This window comes from Manduca sexta, chromosome 11 (genome assembly GCF_014839805.1).
Source record: "Manduca sexta isolate Smith_Timp_Sample1 chromosome 11, JHU_Msex_v1.0, whole genome shotgun sequence".
NCBI lineage: Eukaryota > Metazoa > Arthropoda > Insecta > Lepidoptera > Sphingidae > Manduca > Manduca sexta.
In genome coordinates, this window is record NC_051125.1 from 1,886,780 (window position 1) to 1,914,769 (window position 27,990).

Below are 27,990 nucleotides of genomic sequence, written 5' to 3' on the forward strand. Positions count from 1 at the left end.
AGAGCAAAGCAATTTGTACTATGTAGTCCATACAAAAGGTTGGTATATAATGGCTCGTGCCATGAGGTGTGGCTTGCACAATACAACACCGCCCCAAATAGGAACAATTCGCGTCGGGGTTCATGCCATAAATACACGCAATAAAAGTAAAGGTTACTTTTGTACTTGTTTTTTTTTTCTATATTCAACATTTATATACTTATAATATAACTGATTATAACTTCTAACCATTTGAAACTTTTGACCTCAATTAATCATTTGTGTTTTTAGTAATAAATGATGGCAATTCTAAAAAAACGGGTAGAAGAGTGTTTTGTTTTTTTTATAAGTGACATACAACACTCAAGTCCTAAGACAACAAAAAGCCAAAGAATGTGAAGTGTAAACAGATGACGCAATCATAGTTTCAAGTGGGCTCGAGTAAACATTCGGTCACAGGTACCCGCGATGTGATGCTTTTGTGGAACACTCTTAACATATACATTTTTATTACTCGACATTTAGTATTGAAAATAGGTATCTAACATGTCATAATTATTCTAATACTGAAGTCATAATACCAACATTATATTAGGTACCCGTATTCACAATCTTATTATGAGAATAACACCGTTTACAGAATGTAAATCTATGATTAATTACATTGTTTATGGCGCATATCGTCTATGATGGTGTGAAGCGCGCGTTTTTATGCGCCGACGCATTCGTTCCGGTGGCTGTTACGTCACAGATGTCAAACTGACATTTATCACAAGAGTCAAATTATTATATTTAATATAATACATTAATCAATGCGCAGATGACTTCCGGCAGGTTTCGTTTACCTCCTCAGGTTAAATAAAACACGTAGATACTTAAACTAATATATTCACTAACCGTAGTTTAACAATGACGCTAGACTTTCTGCTTGATGACATGCGGCAGGTCGAACTTGCCGCGCACACACTTCAGCTTCACTCCGGGACAATCCTTCAACCTGGAACGGGAACACACCACGTGAGGTCACGTATTTACGCTTCTAAGGGTAGGCAGGAATTAACATTCCTGCCTTGGTTGGTGGAGCCTTTTTCACCCGTGTACATTTTATTATTAGACTAGCTTTTGCTCGCGGCTTCGCCCGCGTGAAGGTGTTTTCCAGGATAAAATTCCACTGTTTGATAAAAGTCTTGCTACATATTTTCCCGGTACTTATAGGTTCAAACTAATTTTATCCCCAATCTATAATTTCTGTTCAATCAGTCGAAAATCTAAGAACATTTATACAAACTTTCATCCCCTATTTTATCCCCTTAAGGGTAGAATTTATCAAAATCCTTTCTTACGGGATGCCTACGTCATAGTAGCTTTATGCATGTAAAGTCTTAGCCCGATCCGTCCAATGGTTTGGGCTGTTCCTTGATATATCACTGTCAGTCACCTTTGAGTTATATATTATATTAACAACTGAAGTTAGCTAAAATTGAGTTTCTCGAAGCCGACCACTATTTATGTACTATGTATTTTGAGACTATGCAATTTTGTCGCGTTCGCGATTCACTTTCACTTTTGTTGAGTTTCAGAACGCGATATTAGATCCTCCAACGCGCACGCGAATTTGAACTTTATGCAGCGGTAATAAATTACAAATTGACTCTACGTATTAGTTAGAAAACGTTTGTATGGGAAATAGAAAAATGCTGTTTTGAGGATTTTCCCGGCAATTATTCGAATTTTTCTCACCTTTTAAACCTTCCCTAGACCTCCACGAATAATTCAAGACCAAGATAAGATAAATCCGTTCAGCCGTTCTCGAGTTTTAGCGAGACTAACGAACAGCAATTCATTTTTATATATATAGAAGAAGAAGATATAAATTACGATTCTTGGCAATCGATCAGTGAAAAGCGGAGAAAACCTAGTTGGGTGTGGAACGGACTGCCGAGACGAATGTCCGCAGGTTCAAAACCCAAGGGCACACATCTCTGACTTTTCTAAAATTATATGTGTATTCTTTATGAATTATCGCTTGCTTTAATAGTGAAGGAAAACATCGCTGAGAAATTCTCTTTAGGAATTTTGGAGGTGTGTGAAGTCTACCAATCCGTGCTGGGCCAGCGTGGTGGACTAACCTAATCCCTCTCAGTAGTAGAGGAGGCCCGTGCTCAGCAGTGGGCAAGTATATAATACAGGGCTGATATTATTATATTATATATTAACCAGTGAAAAGGCAATGTCTATGAAATGTATTTACTACCTTAAGGATAAATGTCAATAGTCATGTTGGAAAATCGGCAACAGCTCGCTCTGACGAGTCGCGCTTCGGGTTTTGCTAGTATACGTACAGGAACACCAATTTACATTAGTCTAGCCACGCCTTCCGTCGATCGGAAGGATCATTGGGGCTGGGATTGCATTGCACTTCCCATCGTGTGGTGGTAGGATATACTTTATATCTGCCCGGATGGCGACCGCCAAGGGGTAATCATCTAAAAAAACTCGAAAATCCTCTGCAGTCATTGTCGTCAGAGACTAAAAATACTCTGAATCCAGTGAAGTCACTGTCGTCCGAGACTAAAAATACTTGGAAGTCCAGTGAAGTCTCTGTCGTCCGAGACTAAAAAAACTTGGAAATCTATTGAAGTCACTGTCGTCCGACACTAAAAATACTCGGAAATCCAGTGAAGTCTCTGTCGTCCGAGACTAAAAATACTTGGAAGTCCAGTGAAGTCTCTGTCGTCCGAGACTAAAAAAACTTGGAAATCTATTGAAGTCACTGTCGTCCGACACTAAAAATACTCGGAAATCCAGTGAAGTCTCTGTCGTCCGAGACTAAAAATACTTGGAAGTCCAGTGAAGTCTCTGTCGTCCGAGACTAAAAAACTTGAAATCTATTGAAGTCACTGTCGTCCGACACTAAAAATACTCGGAAATCCAGTGAAGTCTCTGTCGTCCGAGACTAAAAAAACTCGGAAAACCAGTGAAGTCACTGTCGTCAGAGACTAAAAAAACTCGGAAATTCATTGAAGTCACTGTCGTCCGACACTAAAAATACTCGGAAATCCAGTGAAGTCTCTGTCGTCCGAGACTAAAAAAACTCGGAAATCCAGTGAAGTCACTGTCGTCAGAGACTAAAAATACTCGGAAATCCAGTGAAGTCTCTGTCGTCCGAGACTAAAAAAACTCGGAAATCCAGTGAAGTCACTGTCGTCAGAGATTAAAAAAACTCGGAAATTCATTGAAGTCACTGTCGTCCGACACTAAAAATACTCGGAAATCCATTGAAGTCACTGTCGTCCGACACTAAAAATACTCGGACATCCAGTGAAGTCACTGTCGTCAGAGACTAAAAATACTCGGAAATCCAGTGAAGTCTCTGTCGTCCGAGACTAAAAAAACTCGGAAATTCAAAGAAGCTACCATGAAAAGCGCAAGCTCACCTCCCAACCCTGACGAGTACTATGTTGTGTTCCTGCAGGTTGTGTCCGATGCCCGGCACGTACGCCACCATCTCCTTACCGTTGGAGAGCCGCACCAGCACACACTTACGGTTCGCCGAGTTAGGCTTCTTTGGTTTTTTTATTAATGTTTTTAATACTACACCCTGGAATTGTATAACCAATTATTTTATTTAAGGTTGTAGAACAGAATACTTAAAATCAAAGGGTTGTTAATTTAATATTTAAACGTTTCAAGATATATTAAAGAAGTAACGAAAGTTTAAACAGAATACAAAAGTCATAGTTTTAAATCGTAAGTTTTTTGTATCAGAATTACACTGAGAATATAGTCCGGTGACACTAAACCCATTTATATTCTAGTTTATTTAAATATGTTATTGGTTTTATCATGCTATTTATGTTTTTTTTCTTACGTTGACTTTACTTTTATTTAACCTCGCACACTCTATTGCACCCACTCACAACTAGAGCACGTGTCATTTACTCTAAAATACCTTAGCGAAAGGGTTGCCGTTGAGCGGATTTCTAGACTTCCTCTTCTTGATGTGAGGTCCGCTGCGGTGCATCTGAGCTAGCGACGCCATCGCCCTCGCGACCAACCCCGTGGGAGAAGCTGGGAGGGATGGAAGTGGTGCGACTGGCGTACGAGCTGGCAACTGTGGTATCGCTGGAAATTAGTACAGTTTTGAATTATTGGAAGGCTAATATTATTTATGAAAGACACCCATGATGTAGCTGATAAAGTTTATAGCAGGGGTGGCCAACTTGGTAAGACCCAAGATCTACTTTTCACTGATGATACTCTGTGCGATCTACCAAGCTACATACATCTTGAAATCTTAAATGAAACAACATAGTTCAGTACACAATTTATTATTATTTTGATTAAAAAATGATATAAGACGATGCGTGCAGCAGTTAGTGATTAGGTATATTGCGCGGTCTGTTCTACGTGTTTATATTTTTGCCTTGCCACGATCGACTGGACTTGTTGTCGCGATCGACCGGTTGGCCACCCCTGGTTTATAGCATGTGTGAAATTCGACCAGGACTATAGTAGTTGATAAAAAAGTGGTGCAAAATTGTAGTAGTAATGTGCTATGGTCAGAGATTGTATTTATGAGCAGATTCTTTTTTATTGCTTTTAATGACGAGACAAGCTTGCCATCCGCCTGACGGCCGCCCATAAACAGTAGAAACACCATCCAACACCTTGAATTACAAAGTATTGTTTGGTATTCCACTGCGCTCGCCATCCTGAGACATGAGATGTTAAGTCTTATTATGTTCAGTAGTTACTGGCAAACCGGAACATATCAGTGACTTTCCACTGGTGCTTGGCGGCAGAAGTAGACGTTGTGGTGGTACCTACCCAGGCCATACATATAAGAGATCTACCACCAGTATACTGTTCAATATTCAGGCTAAAGCACCATTTTTTGCACCATTTAAAACCTCGATATGAAAGTCCAATCAAAATTCTCACATTACTGTTTGCAAAACCCTTCTATCTAACTGTCTCGTGCCCGTACCGTTAGTGGTCCTAAGCTCCCGGCAGGTGACAACCGACATTGTCAAGCGTGGATTATGGACAGATCTAAAAGAACAACTTTTTGTATGACACATTATGATACATATCTATTGGAAGGCGTGACGGGTCGAGAGGTATGGTACACAGTTACACTGTTATCTGATTGTGTGGTGGCGTCGCTATATGTTACAATATTTTAGTATGCTTGCTATACTATGCATATATTTGCTTATGACTGAGTTGTCGATGGTAGTGCGTGAAACCTATATCTGTGGCATATGGCGATAAGTGGTCATTAGTGTTTGTTTTTAAATAAAAAATATAAAAAATTTAAATGGTGAATTAAAACTATTTTGCGGATTTTATATTATAATTTCCTTAGGTCTTTTTCACGAGCCGCACCGTGACCGCGAAGGCTGCAGTCTTTGAAACTTCGGTAGAAGATTATAACTTTAAAATCACCATAAAATCCGCAAAATTATTTATTTCGTTGTCTAACATTTGCGTAAACATAAGAAATTATTAATTTAAATGTTTACGTATAATACAATATTCGCAAAATGAGGTCGTCTGTTTTTATTGAGAACGAAGTTATAAATGCTTATAAAATTGACGCGCAAATTGATAATACACATCTATTAAGTATTTAGTTGACTCAGTAATATAATAAATAATTTAAAAATATCAAGAATTTTGTCAAACATAACAGTGAATATACATTACATTATTTAAAACATATTACAGATGCATCAGAAGATAGATCACAAATATGATAGGAAAATATAATAAAGATGTACAAAAGCCCGGTACACAAAGGCGTGTCCCACACAATTGCCGCGATTGTGTCACTTGTATCGGCCGAAAGGGTGGCAAAATTTGTTTCACATACTACCATCTAACAAGAGCGCAGTATTGACACGTTACTTGATTTTTTGCAATAACTGTCAGGTATTAAGACGGGTTTGCAATTTTATTTAATGCATTATGTGGTAAGTATTGGGCCGTAACTGTGGCTCACTCGATTTTGATTTTTTTTAACAATAACGAGGTTGGATGTGAATACCGTGTGACCATTCTTATGAAAGGTTGCTTCTTAATTCTCAGGATTCTTGAACTAAGTTCGATTAAAAATAACTGTAATTATAATTTGTAGAATATATTTCGACAGTTATGTATCGAAATCAATGCATTTTTATACTTGTAGTCTTTTGAATACATACCAGGCGGAAGGTGGAAAGGTAAATATTAACTGAGCAATTCTTTTCTAGAAATAGCGTTTATTTGAAATGAACGGACGTATGTGAATAATTTTTGGGTCTAACATGGTATGTAAGACTGCTGGAAGTCCAGCTAATTTCTCAATCTTCACTGATCTCCTTTTGAATCGTAATTTAGAACACAGTTTTGCTAGCATTTTTTATGTTTATATTCGATAAAAATAACATTACCTTCTATAAAACATTTCATAACGGATAAGTAATGAATCAAAATCAAAAGTACTAGTTCAAATTGCACTTTATCTGTTATTTCATAAACACTATTATTAAATGTGGTAGTTAGAAATAGAAGCTAAGCAAACATTCCTTCCATCCCAATACAATTAATTTCTCCAAATATAACTTCCAAGAAGTGAAGTTATGAATATCTGCTGTGGAATAACAAGTACGCTGCACAGTGGACGTGGTCACGTAGAGTGGTGCGACCACTGCTCGGGATAATCGCCGGGTATGACGATTGTGACAGCCTTGCATCTGCTAATGCAACCGGTTGTGTGGTGTCCCGAGTAAGAGATAGCGTAGGAGATCATTATTTAAATTTCGTATTTCCTTTGGGTTCATTGACCAACCGTCAAATCATCAGGTATAATGGAGCTCAGTCTAACTTTTTCCCACATATGTTTAATTATATTATGTATTTCATTTCCGTACTATAATTTCTTTTCTAATTTTAATATATTGTTTGGAGCTTTACATAATACATCTTTGTTAGTTATCTTGCATGTGGCGCATCTAGCTGGACACAAGGCGAATTACTCTAAAATATAATTAACCCGCATAGGACCAGTAACTAAAGTAACTAAAGATGAAAATCTCTTTTAAAGTTAGTAGATAGAAAGATTTTTTACAAAAGTAGTACGTAATACCCTAGCAGAATAAATTACGAAGGATATAAATAATCCGGAAAATTAGTACTCTTATTTACACTACGTAATATAGACACACCGATACCAATTCTCATAATTACATACCCATGGATGCATTTTGCCGACGCTTAGACACTTTGGCTAGACAGCATTACCATAATCTTTGCAATATTTATGATAACACTACTTATAATATGATATCTCTTATGCGACTCGCCGTCGCTTATCCCTTGGCCGTCTAGCAAGACAGTGTTCACAGTACCTGCTCTTTTGCGGATTATAATCCGCTAATAGTGGGCATTGTCCGCAGATGACGGACACACGGACACAAAATATATTCTTTTGTGACAGTGACTTTTGCAAAAAACGCGAGGGCCCGCGGGACCAGCTCGCATTTGCACAGCGTTCTGCGAAACATAAATCATATTTGTGTAATACTTTTCAATGGTTTAACTCTATCAGTGGTGATAGGGATGTCCTGTTTCGGTATAGTTTCGATGATATGCAAAGAAAACCAGAGAGTCATAACAACGGTTAAATGTTGATCGCATAGTATTAAAAAGATACGCAGTAATAGTGCTATCTAGTGAATGTATCCAGAGCATGCGTGTGTTCCTATATATTAATACTTTTTTACTTAAACAATATTTTCTAATAAACTCTAGGATAAGGGTATCTAAATGGCTTCTAATAAAAATTTTATATAAGTGCAAGAGTTCGAGCAGTAATTTTAATTCAGTTTGACGAAAAGCCGAGCGCGTATTCGACGGCTTCGATCTCATTCACACCTTACACACCCATCACTACTGCATTGTATGACATAATAGTTATTCGCAATTGTCACAGCACTGTTCGTATCCTAGTCCAGTTACTGCAAATAGATTACACACGCTAATCCCAATGTTACGCAGTGAAAGACTTCATTGTTAATTGTGATGCGAAAATTCATAACTTTCTGGGAAGGATTATGATTTGTTCACATATTTCTGTATTGTAATTCCAATTCCAATATTTATTAAAGAATTTTAGTTTTTGATGCTTGTTGCTCAGTATATAAACCAATTGTAATATTAAAAATAAGAGTATGTACCAGGAATTGTTTCTGAAAATAAATCACTTCTAATAAAGAATTAAACATTGTTTATAGTTATAGTTACGGCTACAGTACACTAATTAAAGCTAAGATAGTTGACATATTGTTTTGTGCTCAAATTTCGTTTTATATGTATAGATGATTCTCCTCAACGAGATTAAACATTGCTCGGCACTGAACAGTAAAACTATATTCGAATTGCCAAACTGAATAGAATACTATACTACATAAATTATGACATGTTGAACAAACCTAACTGCATCTATCATCAATTGATCGACTCCATGAGAAAGTACAATTTCTTCACGTCCCACGTTTATCCCACTGACCATTTATTTGCACTGACAAGTGTGTGGTGACACAGTTTGTTGATCGGAAAAAAAGCCCCAAACTGTGTCTAAAGTGTTTAATCCTTATTCATAACGGGATTTCTTTGCTATTCTCTTAAGCTTAAAGACAAATATTCTTTGAATGATAGCGAAATGCGGACAATGTGCGTACAAATGTTGCGGTTAAGGGGCTGCCTAAATATTACACTATACAATGACGTGGGACTAAGTTTTCCTGAGTTAGGTCGGATTTTAAATGACTACTCAGTAGTGCCGGCTTTATATTTTTTTACTAGTTGACCCGACAGACGTTATCCCGTCTTAACTATGACTCTGAGCGCGCTTTCTGTCAATCGCTGACAGTCATTTCGAACAATTGACAGTTATATAAAGTTAATAGTTTTCTAAAATTTTCTAATTTTCCGCGCAATTTTTTTGATTTTTTCTTTCATAAGAACCTTCTCCTGATTATAACAAACACAACAAAAAAATATGAAATCAGTCCAGCCGTTCACGCGTGATGACGTGACCAAGGGAAATAGGGATTCATATTTATATATTTTAAAGAATGTAGGCCACTTTATATCCACCGTCCCATGTAGATAGGTTTATGTATGTATGTAGGTTTCTAAAATACTTAATAATTTTCCCTTTGTTTGTTTTATGGAAGGCATTAAAGTTGAATAAACGAATGATTAATTAAATCGCGTGAGCGTCCTCTGAAATCTGCCGCCCCTAAGAGGTTGCCGCCCATAGGCCGCGGCCTATATAGCCTATTTACAAATCCAGGTCTGCTACTTAGGTTACCAAAAATTGTGGTAAATATGTTCTTTACATTTCTGTCGTGAATCGAAATTTCAATTCCACGCAATCCACGTGCATACCATTTCTTTTTAATTCAATACAAATCCCAATTCTATTGCCTTTTCCAAACGAACCCAGAACCACTGTTCTCAATGAGTCCATTATTTTGCCTATTATATCTCGATATTAACCCATCAAAAGCACAATTTGTAAGAGCTAACATACCAAGAAATATACAAAAGCAGATATAGAATGCAATCTGCGATGGAAATCTCAAGTCATGGGCGACAATGCGAACGTGTGAATGAATGGTGGCATGTTGCGGATTACGATTGACCATTTCGCTGCGGTCAGTTTGGGGACGTGCTGACTCATTATAACCCCTTTATATCCATATATTTAGTACGGTTTGCAGAAAAATGTGTTGAAATTGGTATAGTTGCTATTAAGATAATTATTAGATAAGTAGAGCGTTTATATAGTATCAGTACTTAAAAATCCCGATTAAAAATAGAGATATTTTCAGCGGAAGCCGGGATAAAAAAGTAGCCTATATGCAAATCTAGGAAATAGTCTATCCGTGTGACAAATTTCATCCAAGTCCGTCGAACGGTTGTTGCATTTACTTTTAACAAATATTCAATTTATTTTTACAAACATTCGCATTTATAATATTTTGTACTTGAGTTATTGTTAGGATTCTATTTAAATAACTTAAAACTGAGTATATAAACAGAAAAAAACATTGAGTAGGTATAACACAAGTAAACCTCGGACCAAAACATATCCATCGTTTAACACAGTCACTGTCGCTATAGAGGCAAATTATATGAACCTATGTATTATTTTAGCACGCCACAAAAATAATAACCCAAAAATGTATGTAGGTAATTTTTTTTGCTAACTGTACCAAATCCCAGAGGATATAATCCCCGTCCACGCGGAAGGGTTCGTGCAAAATGACAGGCGCGCGACACAATAATCTCGCAAACAAATATTATTGTTGACCACTGTCGCCCACTGCCTCGATACACTAACATCACCTCTAAACTTACTCCAGTAAAGACTAGTATACTGTGAAATAATCTTCGCAGCTGTCTACTGCAGATGTCGATTTGTTTTTATACATTTGCAGTTATTGCATTTCCTATATAAATAATAAAGTTTCGCAAATTTTGTAATATCGATATTTGATTCTAATAATAATATTCGAATGAGATTATCATGAATTTATATGTTCAACTATATGACAGCTACAATATCTAGAGAAAATAAATTATAATCTAGATACCTTGTATTTGAAAATAAAGTTCTGAATTAGTTTACTTAAATGCAAATATCTATCTATATTTTAGAGAAAATGACGCAGACTGACAAAGTAAAGGTTGCAAGTTTAGTCTCAAAATTATCACACTAAAATTATCTTTAATAAATAGGATTCTTTAAAAAAGAGGAAATATGTTTAAAGAAATTAATAAAAAGAATGTTGGTGTGGCTTAAACAAAGTGATTGTAATTGTAATAGTTGATTTTAATTTTTAATGCTTAAGCAAATTATTTTTACATTTCTGCTTGGATTTTATATAGAAGAGTTTGAAATATCTATATTATACACCAAACACCATCCAATACCATGAATTACAAAGTATTGTTTGATATTTCACAGCGCTCACCATGCTGAGACATGAGATGTAAGTCTTATTATGTCCAGTAGTTACACTTGTTACATTTTCATTCAAACCAGAACACAACTGTGTCTTCACACTGTTGCTTGGTGGCAGAAATAGACATTGCAGTGGTACCTACCGACTTGGACTTTCACATATGAGAAACCTACCACCAGTAGTAGTAGGTACACAGAAGCGTCCAAAATACCAATTAACTATGCTGTCTTTCTAATTACTGAATCAATGTAAGGTTTAAAAGTTAGTTAGCTATCAATTAAGACTCCTAAGTCACATTTTTCTCACCTGAGTTAGAGCTACACCATTTCATGTATATAACAAGTCTTAAATTACATACCGCTCTTTAATTTGTATGAATTATGGTGGTAATGCCATTATTAGTTGAGTAAGTGATAACTACAACGATAAATTCTGTGATTTTGACATATTCATTATATCATGTAATAAATTTAACAAATTACTTATAGCTGCTATTGAAATCTGCCTCGATAGGTTAAATATTCTCTGGCATAAGGTAAATTTGTCTTAATTATATTAAGTAATAATACGGATGTTATTGTTAATTATTATATTTTAATATTGTTTTATAACTTTAATTGTTTTGTACCAGTGCTTGTTCACTTTCTAGCTTAACATGTGCTATCTTCTTGTGGAAGCTTTGCTGGAATGTGTGATATTTAGTCTTTGTTTATATTTAGTTAATATTGTTCTGTTTGTTTCCCGAATATATATAAATACTATAAAAGCAGATTTGAGCACATAGTGTGTTGATTTTTCAATTGCTGGGTGTTTCTATATTTTATGAAGATAAGTGGATTCTGAATACAAAATTTATTAGTGAAAAATTGCGAGTAGCAGTTTCTAAAAAATGTACCTACCGAGAAAGTTATTTTTACAATTTATGACTTTAAATGTACACAAACCTTAATATAATGGTCCCATAGTCTTTTGACAAGCAACAGCAGGAGCGATTGATAAACATTTCTACTTTGGGTAAAGGCCCTTTTTCTTGCTATTTTTTTTTCAAATTTGTTAACACAGATTTTATCATCTTCATAATGATGGAAAGTCTCCTAAGAAAATTTTCTTGTACATAAAGTGATAAAAGTAACTGTCTTTACTATATTTTTCCTTGATAAGATGAATTAGAAGGCTCAAATTCAAATGCAATTTCCTATTTATAAAACAAAATCGCTGCCTCTTATATCATGGCAATGAATCAATATAAATATATATGTTACCTGTAAACTGTGTACATTGCGCTCTAATTCCGATGGAAAGCAGAGAAAACCCTCTCCTTATAAGATTCATCTACAAATAAAACAAACATTTATTTCTATAAAAATGTTCATGAAATCATGAAGTTAATTTTAATATTAAAATCGTAACTCGTATTCTCACCTTAATAATTGTGTTTCCTAATTTAGGGACCTTCAAATGATCCTATTTATTATCTATTCTTTACTGAAATTTCATAACCAAAAAACTAAATAAAGATCAACATAACCTCACTTTTCTATCCGACATTTCAATAAACATGTTGCCACCGCAAATAAATACCCTTTTTATGAGATGCAGACATTTCTTACTATAGAATTACTATCGGTTCTTTTTATAAATATTATGATTTGTAAAAATAATTAAAGATCATACAATATATATTAAAATAATATATTTCAAACTATAATTAGTAGCAATCTTAAATAATATTTTAATGATAGTGCCATCTTTCGTTACATAAATGCAATGAATATAAAAAAGTTCACCTACAATTTTGAAAGTTTTACTATTCGTCGGTAGATATAGGTGTAACAAAATAAAATACTGTCACACCATACCTCGAAATGCGTGGACATAGAGAAAATCTGGGACGATATTGTCCTGGTGATTGTCGACTATAATCTTTTAATTTTACCTTAGGAGAGAAGTGAAGATTGTCATTATGAGCAAGCTTCCGTTAGCAAAACACGAATCTAAGCTTGTTTTAAATTCAAAGCCTCATTTTTATTAAATTTAAAATAAAGTAGGGCGTGGAGCATTAAATCCGGGAGCTTTCTCAAGATGCCGTTATAAGCGTTAATGCTTATAGGAAGCAAAATAATAATAATGGGGGAAACGAATAATATCATAGCGAAAGGTTAAGGCGTTAAGGATATATTATTTCTAGACTTAATTTATTCATGTTATTATTTATTTTATTTATTTAATTATTAAACCATTGTAGAACTGCATGTTATCTTAGGCCCAGGACGATTAAATAAAATTAACAGTTGCTTCTATTTCGCTGTCGTCTAAGGCTGATACTGACCTATGTTTAGTAGTGGGCGTAGCTTACCTAATGCCAGGCTCTATGGAGTAGATCTTTGCGAGGCCTTTTTACCCGATTGCCGCAGAAATTGGCAAATAACTAAAACATAAATGATTCCCCGTGCAGTGTGCGTTGTTACATCGGGTTTCAACAACCAGCTACATAGTACTTTGCATTCGCTAGATCAGTAACTCCCTATGTTGCGCAATTAATATCTCTAACAAGCGTATTCGGCATTGGGCAGCGCGGCAGTCGTAGACGGTTTTTCGATTTACAGCCGACGCGAGATACATTATAATTTTTCATCAGTTACCTCAGTTGTGTTTCTATCAACTCGGTACACCAGAATATTATGTTAAAAGAAATGAATAAATATTGTGTCAATCATCGATGATAAAGTAATTGAATTACAATATGATTATGCAATGCGTGCATACTGCATAGACGGCGCTAGATGGCGCTAGTTGAAAAGTAGATCGCGCTATGGTTTGGTTGAGCAGCCAAGTATATAGTGTTCGGAGTTCGGTCGAAATGCCAACGGGGAAACAAACAAATCAAACTTTAATACTATGCTTTTGCTCGCGGTTTTACCGCGTATTTTTGTGGAGTCGATCGGCTTAACCGCTCTGATCGGCCGTATTTAGTAATAAAAATTACGTTTAATGTGGGCGCCCGGCACACTTGACTCTTAGTATAATTCAGTGCCTGTAGACTTTAGTTACTTGTCTACTCGATATTACTCATTAATATTGGGAAAGGAGACGGGCGAAATTGGGCTTGACAGTACACTTATGAAACATATATCAATAATCTTCTTCTATTTTTATATCTGTTATTAAAAAATATTTGATTGTATTACAAGGGGAAAATAAAATATTTTTATTATGAATAAGTAACTGACTTCCTGTATCGGGAATATCTATAATTAATGTATATGTCTATTATTAATAATTAATGTATATTATTGTTATTCGCTTTCTGTATTTCTGCGCAAGTGAATGTTTTTGGTTTGATATTTTTTTTAACGACTACGGCTTTTCGAGAATATTTAGACGATTACAGTTTTAATAAACTACCCACGCTTATTCAACAACGGACTTTGACTTCTTGCTTGCTCGACTGATTTTGCTTGTTCTACCGGATTTCGGAAACTAACGATAAACCTTCAACACCATTGTGTTAATTGCAACCTATACGTAATTTCATCTTGCGATAAGTACCTTTATATCGGTCCTCGTCCATTCCATGCGATAATTTCAATTCTCTTTATTATTTAAGCCAGCTGCTCATTAGTCAATACGGCAATCCAATGGACAATGATTAGGTGCTGTGGACATCTTGTGCTATCGGGTAAATAGGAAGTTATTCACAGAAAAGTGTATTTTTTACGCTGTATTCTATAGCGATTATTTCTTTACTCCCATTGTAGAGACAGTTTTTTTTTCTAATTTAGAAATGGTTCTATTATTCCTATAAAATAATGCATAAATCATCTCTGTAACACCAAGCCCAAGGTTCTATGAAGTCTCGCCCGTCTCCTTTCCGAAGATATTCGGACTAAGTTCCACTGTTGTAATACTTATATTTTTTTACCTAAAATTAAAGGTGCGCCATCTATCATGTTATCATGGAACTGAATACATATTATCGCAAAAAGAGGGTCCCATAGTTGCACCGTTGGTTACCCTTTCGGGGATAAAACATTTTCAACTCAAGCCTGGGTAGCTAAGGACAGCCACAGTCTTTAACTACATAAATATCGTATATCCAGATATAGAAAAAAAAGTTACCCGCGAAATCTATCTATATATCTATCATCAATCTATGGACTCTAAGGATATTCTCCGGTTTTCTTGCTTTCGGAGAAAAACTCTACCAACGTAAAAATCAATATAATATTATCTAAAATAAAATTTCACGTAACTATTAATTATTTTTTAATCAACATACTTAATTAATATTATTTAAAATTATTAAATATTTAGGACAACTTTAGTATAGGTTTGGTGTTTGCAAACATTTAAAACTCTATCTGTTATATCCAGAATATATTCAACAAGTTCGTTTGCTATTTATTTCCACATTGATGTAATGTTGTACACATCTTAACATTACCATAGTAAACATGAATTTACAGCTTTCTTCCCAACCATTACACACTGTTAATATAGTCTTTTTCGTGTTTCAATTACAATAAGACAGAAAAACTTACTGCTAACTCTTCGTAAGTCGGTTAAACGTTATCAGCCTTTACAAATATCTATTTATATAATTACTTATGAACGTTTAAGCTGTACTAGGTATATGCAATTGAACAATGACGCTTTATATACACATTATGTTATAACACTTGCTGTGCAAAACCCGCCCTAGAGGCTTGTTACATAAAGTCGCATCCTATAAGCAATTAATGCACATTTAAAAAGGCCAAATTATGGCGTTCATGAAGTGATGCAACTTCCTTCCAGCATGCCTATAGAGTCTCAAGCTGAGGCAAAAACGAATGAACATTAAAATTTTTGCCTGGATCAGTTTGATAAGTAAATTCGTGGAAATCCTGAATCCATCAGAGGTAATTTAAGCTGCATCAAGCGACATAGGTGGCTTCCACACATCCTTAGCTTACTAGAGAATTGGAATGGTACCCTTTGGGTAGTGGCGAGGTAATACAGATATATAATAGATTCCTATTTTATTAAGTTGACGAAGTCTGAATCTCGCAGATGTATGGTTGTCTCCTGTGGCACCACCAGTCTCTGTAGCCAGGGTTGATGGCGTCCACGCCGGCGCAGTGGGGCTCCTGTGGGTTTTTGCTGTAACAAAACAGAAGATCAAAATAAGGTTTGTGGAGGGAATATCAAAATATAGATACATCCAAGTCATACATTATTCTTGCAAGTTTGGATCACCCCTGTATTATATACTGTCCCACTGTTGGGCACGGGCCTCCTCTACTACTGAGAAGTATTAGGCCTTAGTCCACCACGCCTCGCTCGTACCTTATATCACTCTCTATAGTTTTATAAAAATCTTTTTGCATTGCTTTGAGGCTTAGATACGTTATTGCAATATTTACCTGATGTATTTTTCCCTCGCCCATCTGTTGAATCCTGTGTCGTCTATATTCTCACCTGAAATGAAGCGAAAAACTTTTAACCGACTTATTGGACTAGTGATTGTATACTTGGTCTGATTCGGAATACGTCTCATCATAATCCGATCTAATAGATCGGATTATCAGTAGGATTACAGAAAAGTTCTATACGTCTTTGGAATTTGTGCTTGACGTTATATCTCATTTCGAGATAAATGAATGTCAGTTTAAAAGATGCAATCCTGTCTTCTGTAGTGAGGCTGAGCTAATTTCTCTTTTTTAAGTTTCTTGTCAACGGTAACATGGAGAGTATCTATAGCAGATAGTGACCATTTTTGACCAGAAACCTTTCTACGCTTTGTGATAGAATGCGAATGAATTCTTACCATCAACGTTCTCCCAGACGGTGTAGTCGTTGAGGCTGTGCACTCCCACCCAGGCGATGAGCTTGAACTCGGCGCCGATGATGGACGGGTAGTGCATCGCGCGCACTATCTTCTGAATGTACGCGAACTCTTGCTGCAAGAAAAACCCATTAGCATAATTTATTATAGCAAGTAATCGCATTTTTGTCACCGTCTTGGTTTAGTAGCCTCGTTTATGGGTGTGAACGACGAGGTAATGGATTCAAAGCGAGGTAGAGCGATGCAATATAGGTTTTTAAAATCATTTGCATCCTTAGAGTGGATGTAAAGTAGGTGGTCGTACAAGTAGTTCATTCTGTATTAAAAAAATGGCGTTCGTGTCAAATTGAAAACAATAAATAGAAGAAATATAGTCATTTTCTGGAATGAATTATTTCCCCGATTAGAAATCGAACCTCAGATCATTCTGAGCCTTAAGAACATACGTGTTGTAAGGAAAACCATTTGTAAAACATTTACCGTAATTAGGGCGTTTGGTTGTTTGTTTTCCTTGAGTTCTGGTTTTTTGTTTTAATTTGTAGGTAATAGTCTGTTTCAATGGTGATTGTTTTGTTTTCATATAATGAGTAAATAAATTGTTTATGGTTTATGTGAAATTGATAAAATAATGTCATAGAAATGTTATTTATTTTCCTTATTCAAAATCGACCCGTAATTTAAATTAAGTCTAAGATTTGCGTTTCAACTCTTTTTCAGGATAATATAGTCAATTTCCAGCGTTAAAAGTAGATAGATATATCTATCTAGAGATATCTCACTTTACATCACTTTTGTAGAAGAAACAACAATCAAACGCACAAACGCATTAACTAGATAAAGTGACTTTAACGATGTCTTCCACACAACCATAGCATGGATTTTTTTTCCGCAGAGAACTTAGAATGTGGGTGAACTTAAATGTACAAATAGAATATATAACAATAAATAAGTTTATATGGTAATCGAGGACTTGGGTGTGTTAGTGTTTCTTCTAACACCCTAACATGTCCACCAACTTTCATCTATATTATAGTAGCATTCCTCACCTCAGACTTGGGCACTGCTAACTTGGCACCCTCTTCGGCGCAGAGTTTCATCGCTCGCTGCCACGTCTGTGCCACGTAGACCAGCTTGTATCCATGGCCGTCTTCTTCGTTTATTAAATATCCTGGAATTATATTAAAATGAGGATACAATTGCTACGGCTGATATTGCAACTAGTATATGCAATCTATATATAAAAAAATATGCAATATGTTCCCTATGAACCGCAAAATGGTTGGAGTGATTGTAATGAAATTTTCAGGCAATAATCAGATTAGCCCGACGAATGATTCTGTGAAGGGGTCTGTGTAGTATTCGGACCACCAGAAGTTAGTTCTCTAGAGATAATTAGTGCAATCCATGTGAAACAGGGGCGGGTTGCCAGTAGGCATAAAATATCTCCAAATCTTTCATTTATTAAGTACATCAAATTACATAAGTTTAAATTCTGAAGAGTTGGGAAGAATAATTTCCATGACGTGATTACGATAAAGTCTCTCAAAATGTAACCTTTGCATATGTAAGTAATCTGTTTGTGAAATCTAACATGCAATTATATTATCTATTTGATTTATGAAATTATATTTTTACTCAGTCAGTGACGTTTATTATTTTCAGGTAAGGTAAATAATAAATTCTTGGTAAATTTGTTTGTGATATTTAAAATTAGGATCTCGTATTCTCAAACATTACTTAGGTAAGTACGGAGTAATGATTTCATAATAAGTCTGTTTCTCAGTGCTGCGGGCATGACAACCTTCGCAGTGCATAGGCATAGGGGCGCTGTGATTTGCTAATATTGAGATACAACTACGTCAGTTAAACAAAGCTGAAGGAAGTCAATAAACTATGAAATTACGGACACTATGCCTTCAGGCGTACTGTGTGTCTATGCACATAATAAAACATCTCATGTCTCAGGTTGGCGAGCGCAGCAGAATACCAAACAGTATTTATTTAAGGTGTTGGATTTCTACTGTTTATGGGCGGTCGTATCGCTTTCCATTAGGCGAACGGCAAGCTAGTCTCGTCATTTAAAGCAATAAAAATAAAATGCGGGCCTTAATTTAATCAGTGCTAATAATGGATTGAGTTCATACAACATATACTTTTATGTACATGGAAACCTTTATCTCTGAAGTGGTAGGTAAAGGTCAACGCAATATCAAACAATTCCAATCAAGGGCAATTCAATTGTTTTGAAGTCGAACTCATCCTTTTTAAATGATTTTTCAATTGCCAGTACCTCAATGATTTCACTGATTATGCTGAAGAAATAAATTATACTATTAATTCTTAGCATCACTGTGTTGCCTTTCGGGATATATCTGTATGTTCGGTTTCAAACAAGCCGGCATAATTGTGACCGTCGAGGGTTAATCATTTATTGTTAGTCGACACTATCTTGTGCCCTCTCTGCTTAACATCAGATGTGGGGGTAACTTTGCATTGTTCCTATCAAAACGTTGCCTAGACCAATAAAAAAAACATTAATTCTATAGACAAAGAGTACATACCTTGAGGAGCGTCTCCCTGGACCAATGCGGCGAGGAACAATGTGCAAACGACGGCCGCTCTGCAAATTTAATTAAATTATAACTTCAGTTTACTCTTTATTAAATGGAGATGAGATCCATATTTTATAAGGAGTTTTGATTATGATACCTTGCTAGTGGTAGGCTTGACTAGATACTTTATTGTTTATGTGCAAAATAGATAGCAGGTCAAAAGGATTAAAAAAATAACTACACATTTATTCCCCAAAGGGTAGCCAAAGAGGCAACCAGGTCATCTGCCTTTTGTCATGTGTGTTCTGTTCGATGGTGTGACGAGATCAATTAGCTCTGACCTTATGATTAAGCAATAGAATTGTTCTTACTGATAGGGCTCCCGGGCCTTCTTAATATAAACATGGTTTAGACAGAAAATTTGAAATATGGCAAGTTTTTAAACATTTTAATTCTTTGGCGGGTAGCTGATCTTCATTTTTTTTAAACGAAACGATATCAATTGCACTCATTACAAAACACTTTGCATTTTTAAATATAAGCAGTTATTAAATAAAAATCTAGTTGCCATTATTAACTTTTTTTTGAATTAAGTTTTAACTAATGGCATTTTTTTTAAATTACTTACTTAACCTACAAAATTAGTAAAGAGACATGAAAAAATGTTTTGTAACAATTTTTTTAAAGGCACGATTTCACTTTGCCGAATGTTCATTTGATATAATAATAATTAGAGCACTCACCTCATATTTGGTTTGTTGATACACTATCACTGAGTACTGTGAGAATTTGTCTCGTACTGCGCTTGTTACGTCCGTCCAATGATTTATATACGGGTAGAGAAAAAGCGCTGTCAACAAGATGATTCATTTAGTTTGAGGAAATGTGGATATTGGAATAGTAATAGGGATTGGTCTGATTTACTAGTTTTAGCTAGCGGCTTCACCTGCGTGTAAATTATGACAAAAAAAATCCTTTTTTTTCTTGTAGTTTAACATTTCTTAGTGTAAAATAATTGGTCATCAATAAATATTTAACAAAAAATAGTGTTTATAAAAACGGGCTCCTGTAAATTCATATTTTTTGATTTAGCTACGACCTATACCGTAGATTTGTTGGACCCATCGATTTGGTTTTTGACGAATGGAAAAATTCATATGATTTATCTTGCGCGCCAAAAAAATCGATTCCAAAAACCTCAGCTAAATTAGTATACCCCAAGCAAATACGTATTAGACCTATTACTCCTTCCGTTACCAACTAATGCATTAAGGATAAGAAAGCGAGTGACGCCACCGGCGAAAGTGAGTCTTAACCTCTAAACCACACTTTTAACGATCACACGTTTGTTTTTGTACTCTGAACTGTTTCGTGGGAGAAAAGACTTTGGGAATGAATACTCACGCAAATTAATGTTATGAGGAAATTTGTATGACGATCCTAATACGTATAATATGGTCCGATGCGCTTCATAGTCCAAAGAGCAGTCATAATTGTAAACATGGACTTTTCAAATTCATGACTGCCGCGGTGGCGTTACTGTATGCGTGAGTGATGTGATACCATGAGGTCTTGGTTTTTATCCAAAAATTAGCAAAGTTACATTGGATTTTCTGCTCCAAGCTGTTATTATGCACCCCCGCCATATTTGAAGAGTCCATTGTAATGGGAACACATAATCATCTAATAATACAATGTAAGTCCTACCTCAAACTGAAATCCGAATATTTGATTAAAATATTTTACGATGATTTAGAATGTACATGTCAGAATAAGAGCCCATGGCAGCGCCAATAGCTCACTCACATACACTGTATTTATCATAAACTGAGATGAATTTGCAATTTGTACGGTGAGTCAGCTTTCCAAAGCCTCAAAGTGTCTTGTTCTTCCTTCCTTTTCCTTTTCCATGCGAGTCGAACCCAAAACTTTACGGCTTATAGCCCAATTATGTTGCCACTCGACAATAAAGCATCACATTTTTTCGCAAAAGACGTGATATCGAAATTTCGACCTTGAATCAACGCATCCTAGACACGCGTGTGCAGACATTCGTCTGATACATGATCATCACGGTAGATAAAAATATATGTTAATGTTTATCTCCAGACATAGATATACCTACGCAGCCCTGAACTTGTCGAAAATAGCAGACGGTAACTGATGTAGATTTGACAAAGTGGATAGTAACTATTAAGTTAGGATATCTTCGATTGTACAATAAAGTGTGTATTTAAAGTTTATCATACGACGCGACGTCCCATGCTACAAAATTAATCTCTATTTCCCTTTGACACTCCATAACTTGAGTACGACTTTACAATTTCATTCATATTTTTTTTTAAGTTTTCTAATAATTTGTATTCTTGCTGAAAAATATTAAGAGAATTGGAAAACAAAAACTGAACAATATTTTAACTTCGTGCGTTTGATTTATGTGAATTTAACAGCTTATAAACAATATATATACAAATTCTTTTGGACGTATGTATCACCGAACTCCTAAACCTTTGGACTGATTTCATGGTAATGTCGCTGTGCTCTGTCGAGGCCGCTAGTGCTATATAAAATATCCAAATGTTTTCATAAGTTTGTGTAATTTTATATTACTTACACGTGAAATATTTGCATACTGCCGGCCTAGCATGCGCACGACGACAAAATTTTGTCGACACTTTTTCTCGTGATTTTGTCGTTTATCTCTATATGTCTACCGACACTAACATGCGCGCTCATTTTCTCGACTTGTCACGAGAAAAGTAGAGAAAAATTAATGTTTTATTAATCCGTGGTATTTTTGTCTACGAACGAACCTTTTATTCTTTTTAGGTAAGACTCGTGAATTTTACGTGCAAGGTATGTTAGGGCTCTTAGATTGTACCCATATAAAAATATTACCTCCTAATGAGCCACAAAGTGCACAATATCAAAAAATGAGGAAGGATGCCTGCGACACCAAGGTTCAACTGGTAATGTACTATTAATTAATTATTAGAGTTAATAGAAATAAAAAATGAATGTACTTTGAGAAATATCTTCACAATTAATACATAGTGTGTTACCTTTCATAAAAATGAAATTAGTGTGCCAACTAATGAGGTAATAAGAACTATTTAATGAGATTAATTGCAGTTTTAATTTTGTTTATTTTAATACTACAAATACAAATGAGTAACTTGTTTTACCATTATGTTTTGCAAAACTAGTACCTATATGTTACCAAAAAAATGTCACATTATGGATTCAAACAGCAAAACTCTTAATGTGAATGCCAGGTATCGGAGAAGGTACCATTATTATGCAACTTAACAATATAAACAAACAATATCTTGCTTTATTTCTTTATTAATAACTTCATATACACTGATTGTATACTGATGGACTTAACTATTGATATATGGTTATTCTCAGTTTCAAATTGTTGTATAACTATATTATTTTACCACTGGTACAACTTCACATATTACTATTGTTAAGTAACTGTAGGTAATGCAGTATTTTATGTTACAGTGTTTCAATGGAGAAAACTATTATAAATGACCATCATATGTGAGAAGAACCTGTGCACTTATCAATACCTGCAAGCGTCTCTCAAGCAGGATGACCTCAATTATAATAAACAGATATTTTCCTATGTAAAAATAATCTATATTTTATTATATTCACATTTTAAATATCAAGATAGTTTTCATTATCACAACAAAATCTTCTACACAAATTTAGGCAATAGAATATTTCATAATAACTTGTTATACAACAAATTTCCTACAATTACTGTAATTAAATACTATGAATAATTTCAAGAAACAGAAATTGCACTCTCAAGTAATTGCTGCAGTTTACTTATATTATTAATTTCCTAAACCTGTATGTTTAATCTAGGGTATAAATAAAGATACCTAACAAAATATATATATACTTACATGATATTAAGTATTAAAAAAGGTAGTCTTTTTAAAAAAACTGGTTATAAAAATACATATTTTCATTAAATTATTAAGTTCAAACCGAGCAATTAAAAAACTTTTTAGGATTAGTATTTGATAAGCTCTTCAACATGATGTTGACTGCTGGGCTAGGGACATTCCAATGAATGTAGAGGGACTTGATTCACGGAGCTAAAACAAAAAGAAAATATATACTTACTTCATATTTTAATAAACACTATTACTAAAAAACATCAATTACCATCGAATAAGAACAAACTTGAGCTTTGTAGCTGCAAAGTTCAACTTACAACATTGGTGTTTTGCTATTAGTTATTGTTTCAATATACTTACATCAATTGGGTATTTTATGAGGCCCAAAGCCACAGCCATCTCCTTCCCGATTGGACTACTGACTCCATTAGGCATTACATCGTTCATCATACGATATTACATCGTTCTCACGGCGGGGCGTAGGCACCCGAGTCCGGCTTGGGCACCATATACTCGTACAAATAATTGTCTTGTTAGATTTTATTTGATTTGTGTCTTGTTACTTCGTACTCCAAAATAGCGCGGAGCTGTTATTTTGTGTGAGAATCCTTATTAAGTATGTTGTACAATATATTATTAATTTTGAATTTGTTTCTTTATTTACGTTTTTTATTTATATTATGCTCTTTGTTATGACATAAACTGTCACATAAAACGTCACAAAAACCATAATTGGATCATAGATCTATAAAAATTGAATGAACTAAAAACATTGTAGCTATATTAGAAAATAAAATGTTTAGAATATATATTTCAACGGGCAACATCGGTTTGTCTTCACGAGTAAACTTATGTCTTCAACGAGGAACTTGTCGATCGTGGTGCGCATGTTAGAGAAAACGAGATATTAATCGACATCGACAATTTGTCTACTCTCGTTCTCGAGATATCTCGTGATGCGCATGCTAGGCCGGAGGTCTATCCGTGTACTAAATTTCATCCAAATCCAATTAGCGGTTGCTACGTTCACTTCTAATACACATAAAATTTCCAATCATTTTTATAAACGTTAGAATTTATAATTATAATAGTACTAGCGACCCGCTCTGGCTTGGCACGGGTATAACATAACAAAATAACAGTATTTCTCCACTATTTAATGGACCGCATCAAAATCCGTTGCCTAGTTTTAAAGATTTAAGAATACAAAGGGACATAGGGACAAAGAAAGCGACTTTGTTTTATATTATGTAGTGAAGTTCCCACACTATAAATTAGTGTCTCAGTGCGGAGTTTGAATGTACAGCCTTGATTCAGTTCATCACACGTTGCGCCATGTATGCTGTTAACTTCTCTAACGCAGTATAGATAAAGTCCACGAAGACGCGCCCCACTACTGTCCCTAAACTTCAACACAATATTATCAGCTATTCTTACAATAAGAGAGGTTAGAAATAATAATAATAATAGCAGGCAGATGTTCTTTTGTTCCCTAATTGTCCCTTGGGTATTTGGGTATTAATGAGTACAAAAAAGAGTATTATGAACCTTATAAACACACGTTCTGATGACGTTGCAATGGACATTGCTTAACATTGAATTTCTTAACATTTTCGCTTATAACTTTTTTATTTATAGTTCTACGACAAAAGTTACTAAACCAAAGTTGTAGAGAATTTAATTTGCAACAAAAAGTGCTTATACATTTTTTTTGTCAGATAAATAGTTTAAGAGATACATCGTAAAACCCATTTCAACCCCTATTTTCAAGATGGCGGCCGTGGGACAAGGGTGGCGACCCCACAAACTTGGTTTTAGCTTTAGACTGACCCCCCCTACACTTCAAAAAAATAAAATTGCGTCCTCTAAAAAACGCAAGGTAAGGCCTAAAAAATGTAACATTTCAATGGACTATCGCTCAAAAGGTAGCGGGGCGCGTCTTCGTGGATGAAACGATCTATAGAGTGGTATCATAGTCTGTAATCAGTCTGTAAGACGCTCGGCGACGTTAGAGTGTAGTAATAAGTACTATTAACCAAACACGCTTATCTTTGTTTATATTTTACTTATGTATTTAATAACTGTTTATGTTGTTGATATTTTCTTATCATATTTTTTTTCAATACGTTGAAGGACGGTCATTGTGGAATGTGAAAAAAGAACTCCAACGCAAACATTTTGCCAAGTTTAATAACAATGTATTATAGTATTACTTAGGTACTGCTGAATCGGATTACAATGACGTCAACAATCCTTTTATACATCGTACAAATTAATATCATGGTTTCTAATAACATCATAAGATATTGAATAAAATAAAACCCGCTACAGTGACCCATGTAAGTATGTTACGTTTCGGGATCAGCCTGTGTACCTATATGTGACTTCAAAAAATCTATCCATGTTAAGTGGTGAACGATGATCATCTCTCGTTTATTTTTTTTTTTATTTTTTTTTATGGCTACAAGCACTGTGTTGCTGTGCTACGCCAATGTCAATAAAGCTAGGGAAACATATTACAGGAAGGAAATTGGTTTCGGAATTAGGATTAAGTTCATCTCTCGTTATTGGACATCATATTTGAATTCCACAGTCCCTTTGCCTTACCCGTATTAAAAAATATAAACTGTTAATAATGAGATTATGTTATCGCCTGGTTTGTCTGGTGACAACGAATACAAGCTGTTGACTAGGAATTATGTAGTTTAATATGCAAATTGAGAACACTTTTGTGTCTTTTTTTAATTCACCTGTGTGTCCATCCACCGATAGACATTGGGCACGCAGTCACTTGAAAAAACGAAGCGAAATAGTGTCTTTAACAATATCTTTGAAGTTGTAAGTTATAACAAGCCTATGTTGCAGTGGCACAAGGTCGGATAGAGACACCTATAGGCTATAATATAGTATTACGTTAATTTCTAGTGACAAGCTGTGGTCTTTCCGCTTTGGGATTTGTTGAATGGCGCCAGTGTATGGCGGATGGGTGTATTTTCTCTTTGATGCCCCATGATACTATAATATAAAAATATGCAAATGTTTTCATAGGTTTGCATGACTGCACTTCAAAAAATATTTGCAGATTTAGCAATCCTGCAATACAAAGAAACGCATACCAAAACATTGCATTAAAAAAAACAAAGATAACATTCTAGGTATAAACATATCTTGCTTATAGTCTAAAAATAACTATATATTTTTAGTAAATCGTAATCTAATTACTCAATGTAGTCTTTTAGTGCCGACATTAACAAATAGGTGCGTAATGACAGAAAGAAATGAATCACCGCAAAATTTAATTAATCGAGTATTGGTGCTCGGAGAACGCCTAATTCGTCTTCGGTCTAGAATTCGATTAAGGCTGTCTTTACGCCTACAGTCACTTTGTCAGTTTTTACTGCCCCTTCAGCTGTTAATTGGATTTTTTCATGGTGATTTACGTAGGTAATGGAGTTGGATAGTTAAATATGGCTGGATATAACTCACAGTGGCTAACAGTTATAACAGAAAAAACAATATGTGGATATATAAATAAATATTTTAAAAAAATTGTCAAATTTGAATGAGCTAGATATCGATATAGATAGTAAATGTGCGGTTAGCGAGATTTCGGAATCTTTACCTTATAATTATGAGTCAGTGTATAGTACTTATCCAAAATTCCTCTGACGTTGTCATTATTCTCATGAGAACTTGCAAACAAGTGACTTGCCTGCTCATTTACGTAATTTACAAAAACATATTATCAAAATTAAATAATTAAAGGCATGAAATCGTTTCATACTTTCTGTACTGTCCATTAACATACCCGGCAAATATTGTATACAAATATTGATTTTACGTATATAAATTTACTTCTTAGATCATTTATTTTCACATTGATTCGGTTCAAAATTATATTGTTAATAATTCTTTCAATATTCGTAAACATAGTTATCGCCATCTCAATAAACATTTCACGCGACGAACCGATAATAGACACACAATATGGCGCTTACGACAATTTCTACATTCGTAAGTACTTATCGCTCCTTGTAGTAATTGTCGTTGAACTTGAGTATTTATTTTTATTTATCTAATTTTATTTTTATGTTTTTGCAGGAAACATATGTATAACTAACACGTTAGCAACTTATGAAATTAGAACATAGTCTAATAATGTTTCTACTGATACCTTGCACATAAAAGTAGGTGGACCAAAAAAAAATGATTAAAAGTATAAGAGAAAAAATATATATTTAGTGGTATTTATGAAACCCAATGACAAGACAAATCGAACACTGACACACGCCTTTCATCTCTGAAGAGGTAGACAGAGAGGCAACTAGTGTAGTATCATAGATCACTACAGTTTATTTGTGCTGAAGGCATAAAGTTAGGTTATTTGTTTAAAGATTCATGTTTTACCCATAAATTTACTACCATAGCTCAATAATTATAGCTCATGATTAATCAGAAAGAAATGCAAAATATATTAAAATAAACAGTTTTACTTACAAAATAAATATGCTTCACTGGCACTAAACAAGGAGTCTAAAATATAAAAATAACATCAAGCACTAACAAGCGAATCATTGACAAACTAAAAACTTGTGCGTTATTTGTTAGGCCGGGCTATTGACTTTATTGCGTGTTGGAGAAAGTTCATTCAATGAACTGTGTGAAAGTCAAGGAAAAAGGTTATGTTTTTG

General features: G+C 34.8%; 2 protein-coding genes across 4 annotated transcripts; both read right to left on the reverse strand.

The window, feature by feature from the left end:
* Window positions 1–851: 851 nt before the first annotated feature.
* On the reverse strand, window positions 852–12,578 carry LOC115449592 (40S ribosomal protein S12, mitochondrial). The gene is made up of 5 exons (XM_030177453.2): window positions 12,423–12,578; window positions 12,263–12,332; window positions 3,932–4,104; window positions 3,417–3,580; window positions 852–976 (listed from the first exon to the last, which is right to left on the reverse strand). The coding sequence occupies exons 2-5, from the start codon at window positions 12,330–12,332 to the stop codon at window positions 895–897; spliced, it is 489 nt and encodes a 162-aa protein (XP_030033313.2). The 5' UTR covers window positions 12,423–12,578; the 3' UTR covers window positions 852–894.
* A 2,784-nt stretch (window positions 12,579–15,362) lies between these two features.
* On the reverse strand, window positions 15,363–27,984 carry LOC115449593 (CD209 antigen). Of its 3 annotated transcripts, none has more exons than XM_030177454.2 (7): window positions 27,797–27,984; window positions 20,123–20,229; window positions 19,389–19,447; window positions 17,874–17,995; window positions 16,810–16,942; window positions 16,406–16,460; window positions 15,363–16,142 (listed from the first exon to the last, which is right to left on the reverse strand). In XM_030177454.2, exons 2-7 carry the CDS (start codon window positions 20,125–20,127, stop codon window positions 16,025–16,027), a joined length of 492 nt encoding a protein of 163 aa, XP_030033314.2. In that variant the 5' UTR covers window positions 20,128–20,229; window positions 27,797–27,984; the 3' UTR covers window positions 15,363–16,024. The 3 variants fall into 3 exon arrangements, with proteins under 3 accessions (XP_030033314.2, XP_037293460.1, XP_037293461.1); XM_037437563.1 differs by lacking the exon at window positions 27,797–27,984 and adding an exon at window positions 21,087–21,319; XM_037437564.1 differs by lacking the exon at window positions 27,797–27,984 and adding an exon at window positions 20,784–20,802.
* Between the last annotated feature and the right edge of the window lie 6 nt (window positions 27,985–27,990).

Coding starts and splice junctions, on each gene's coding strand:
- LOC115449592 (XM_030177453.2), bottom strand. CDS start 12,332: ATGAATCTTATAAGGAGAGGGTTTTCTCTGCTTTCCATCGGAATTAGA. Junction 4,105..12,262: donor GCAATGTACACAGTTTACAG/GTAACATATATA, acceptor ACTAATTTCCAG/CGATACCACAGTTGCCAGCT. Junction 977..3,416: donor GTACTCGTCAGGGTTGGGAG/GTGAGCTTGCGC, acceptor TTCCCGTTCCAG/GTTGAAGGATTGTCCCGGAG.
- LOC115449593 (XM_030177454.2), bottom strand. Junction 17,996..19,388: donor CCAGGGAGACGCTCCTCAAG/GTATGTACTCTT, acceptor ATATAATTCCAG/GATATTTAATAAACGAAGAA. Junction 16,461..16,809: donor CGTCTGGGAGAACGTTGATG/GTAAGAATTCAT, acceptor GCTTCATTTCAG/GTGAGAATATAGACGACACA.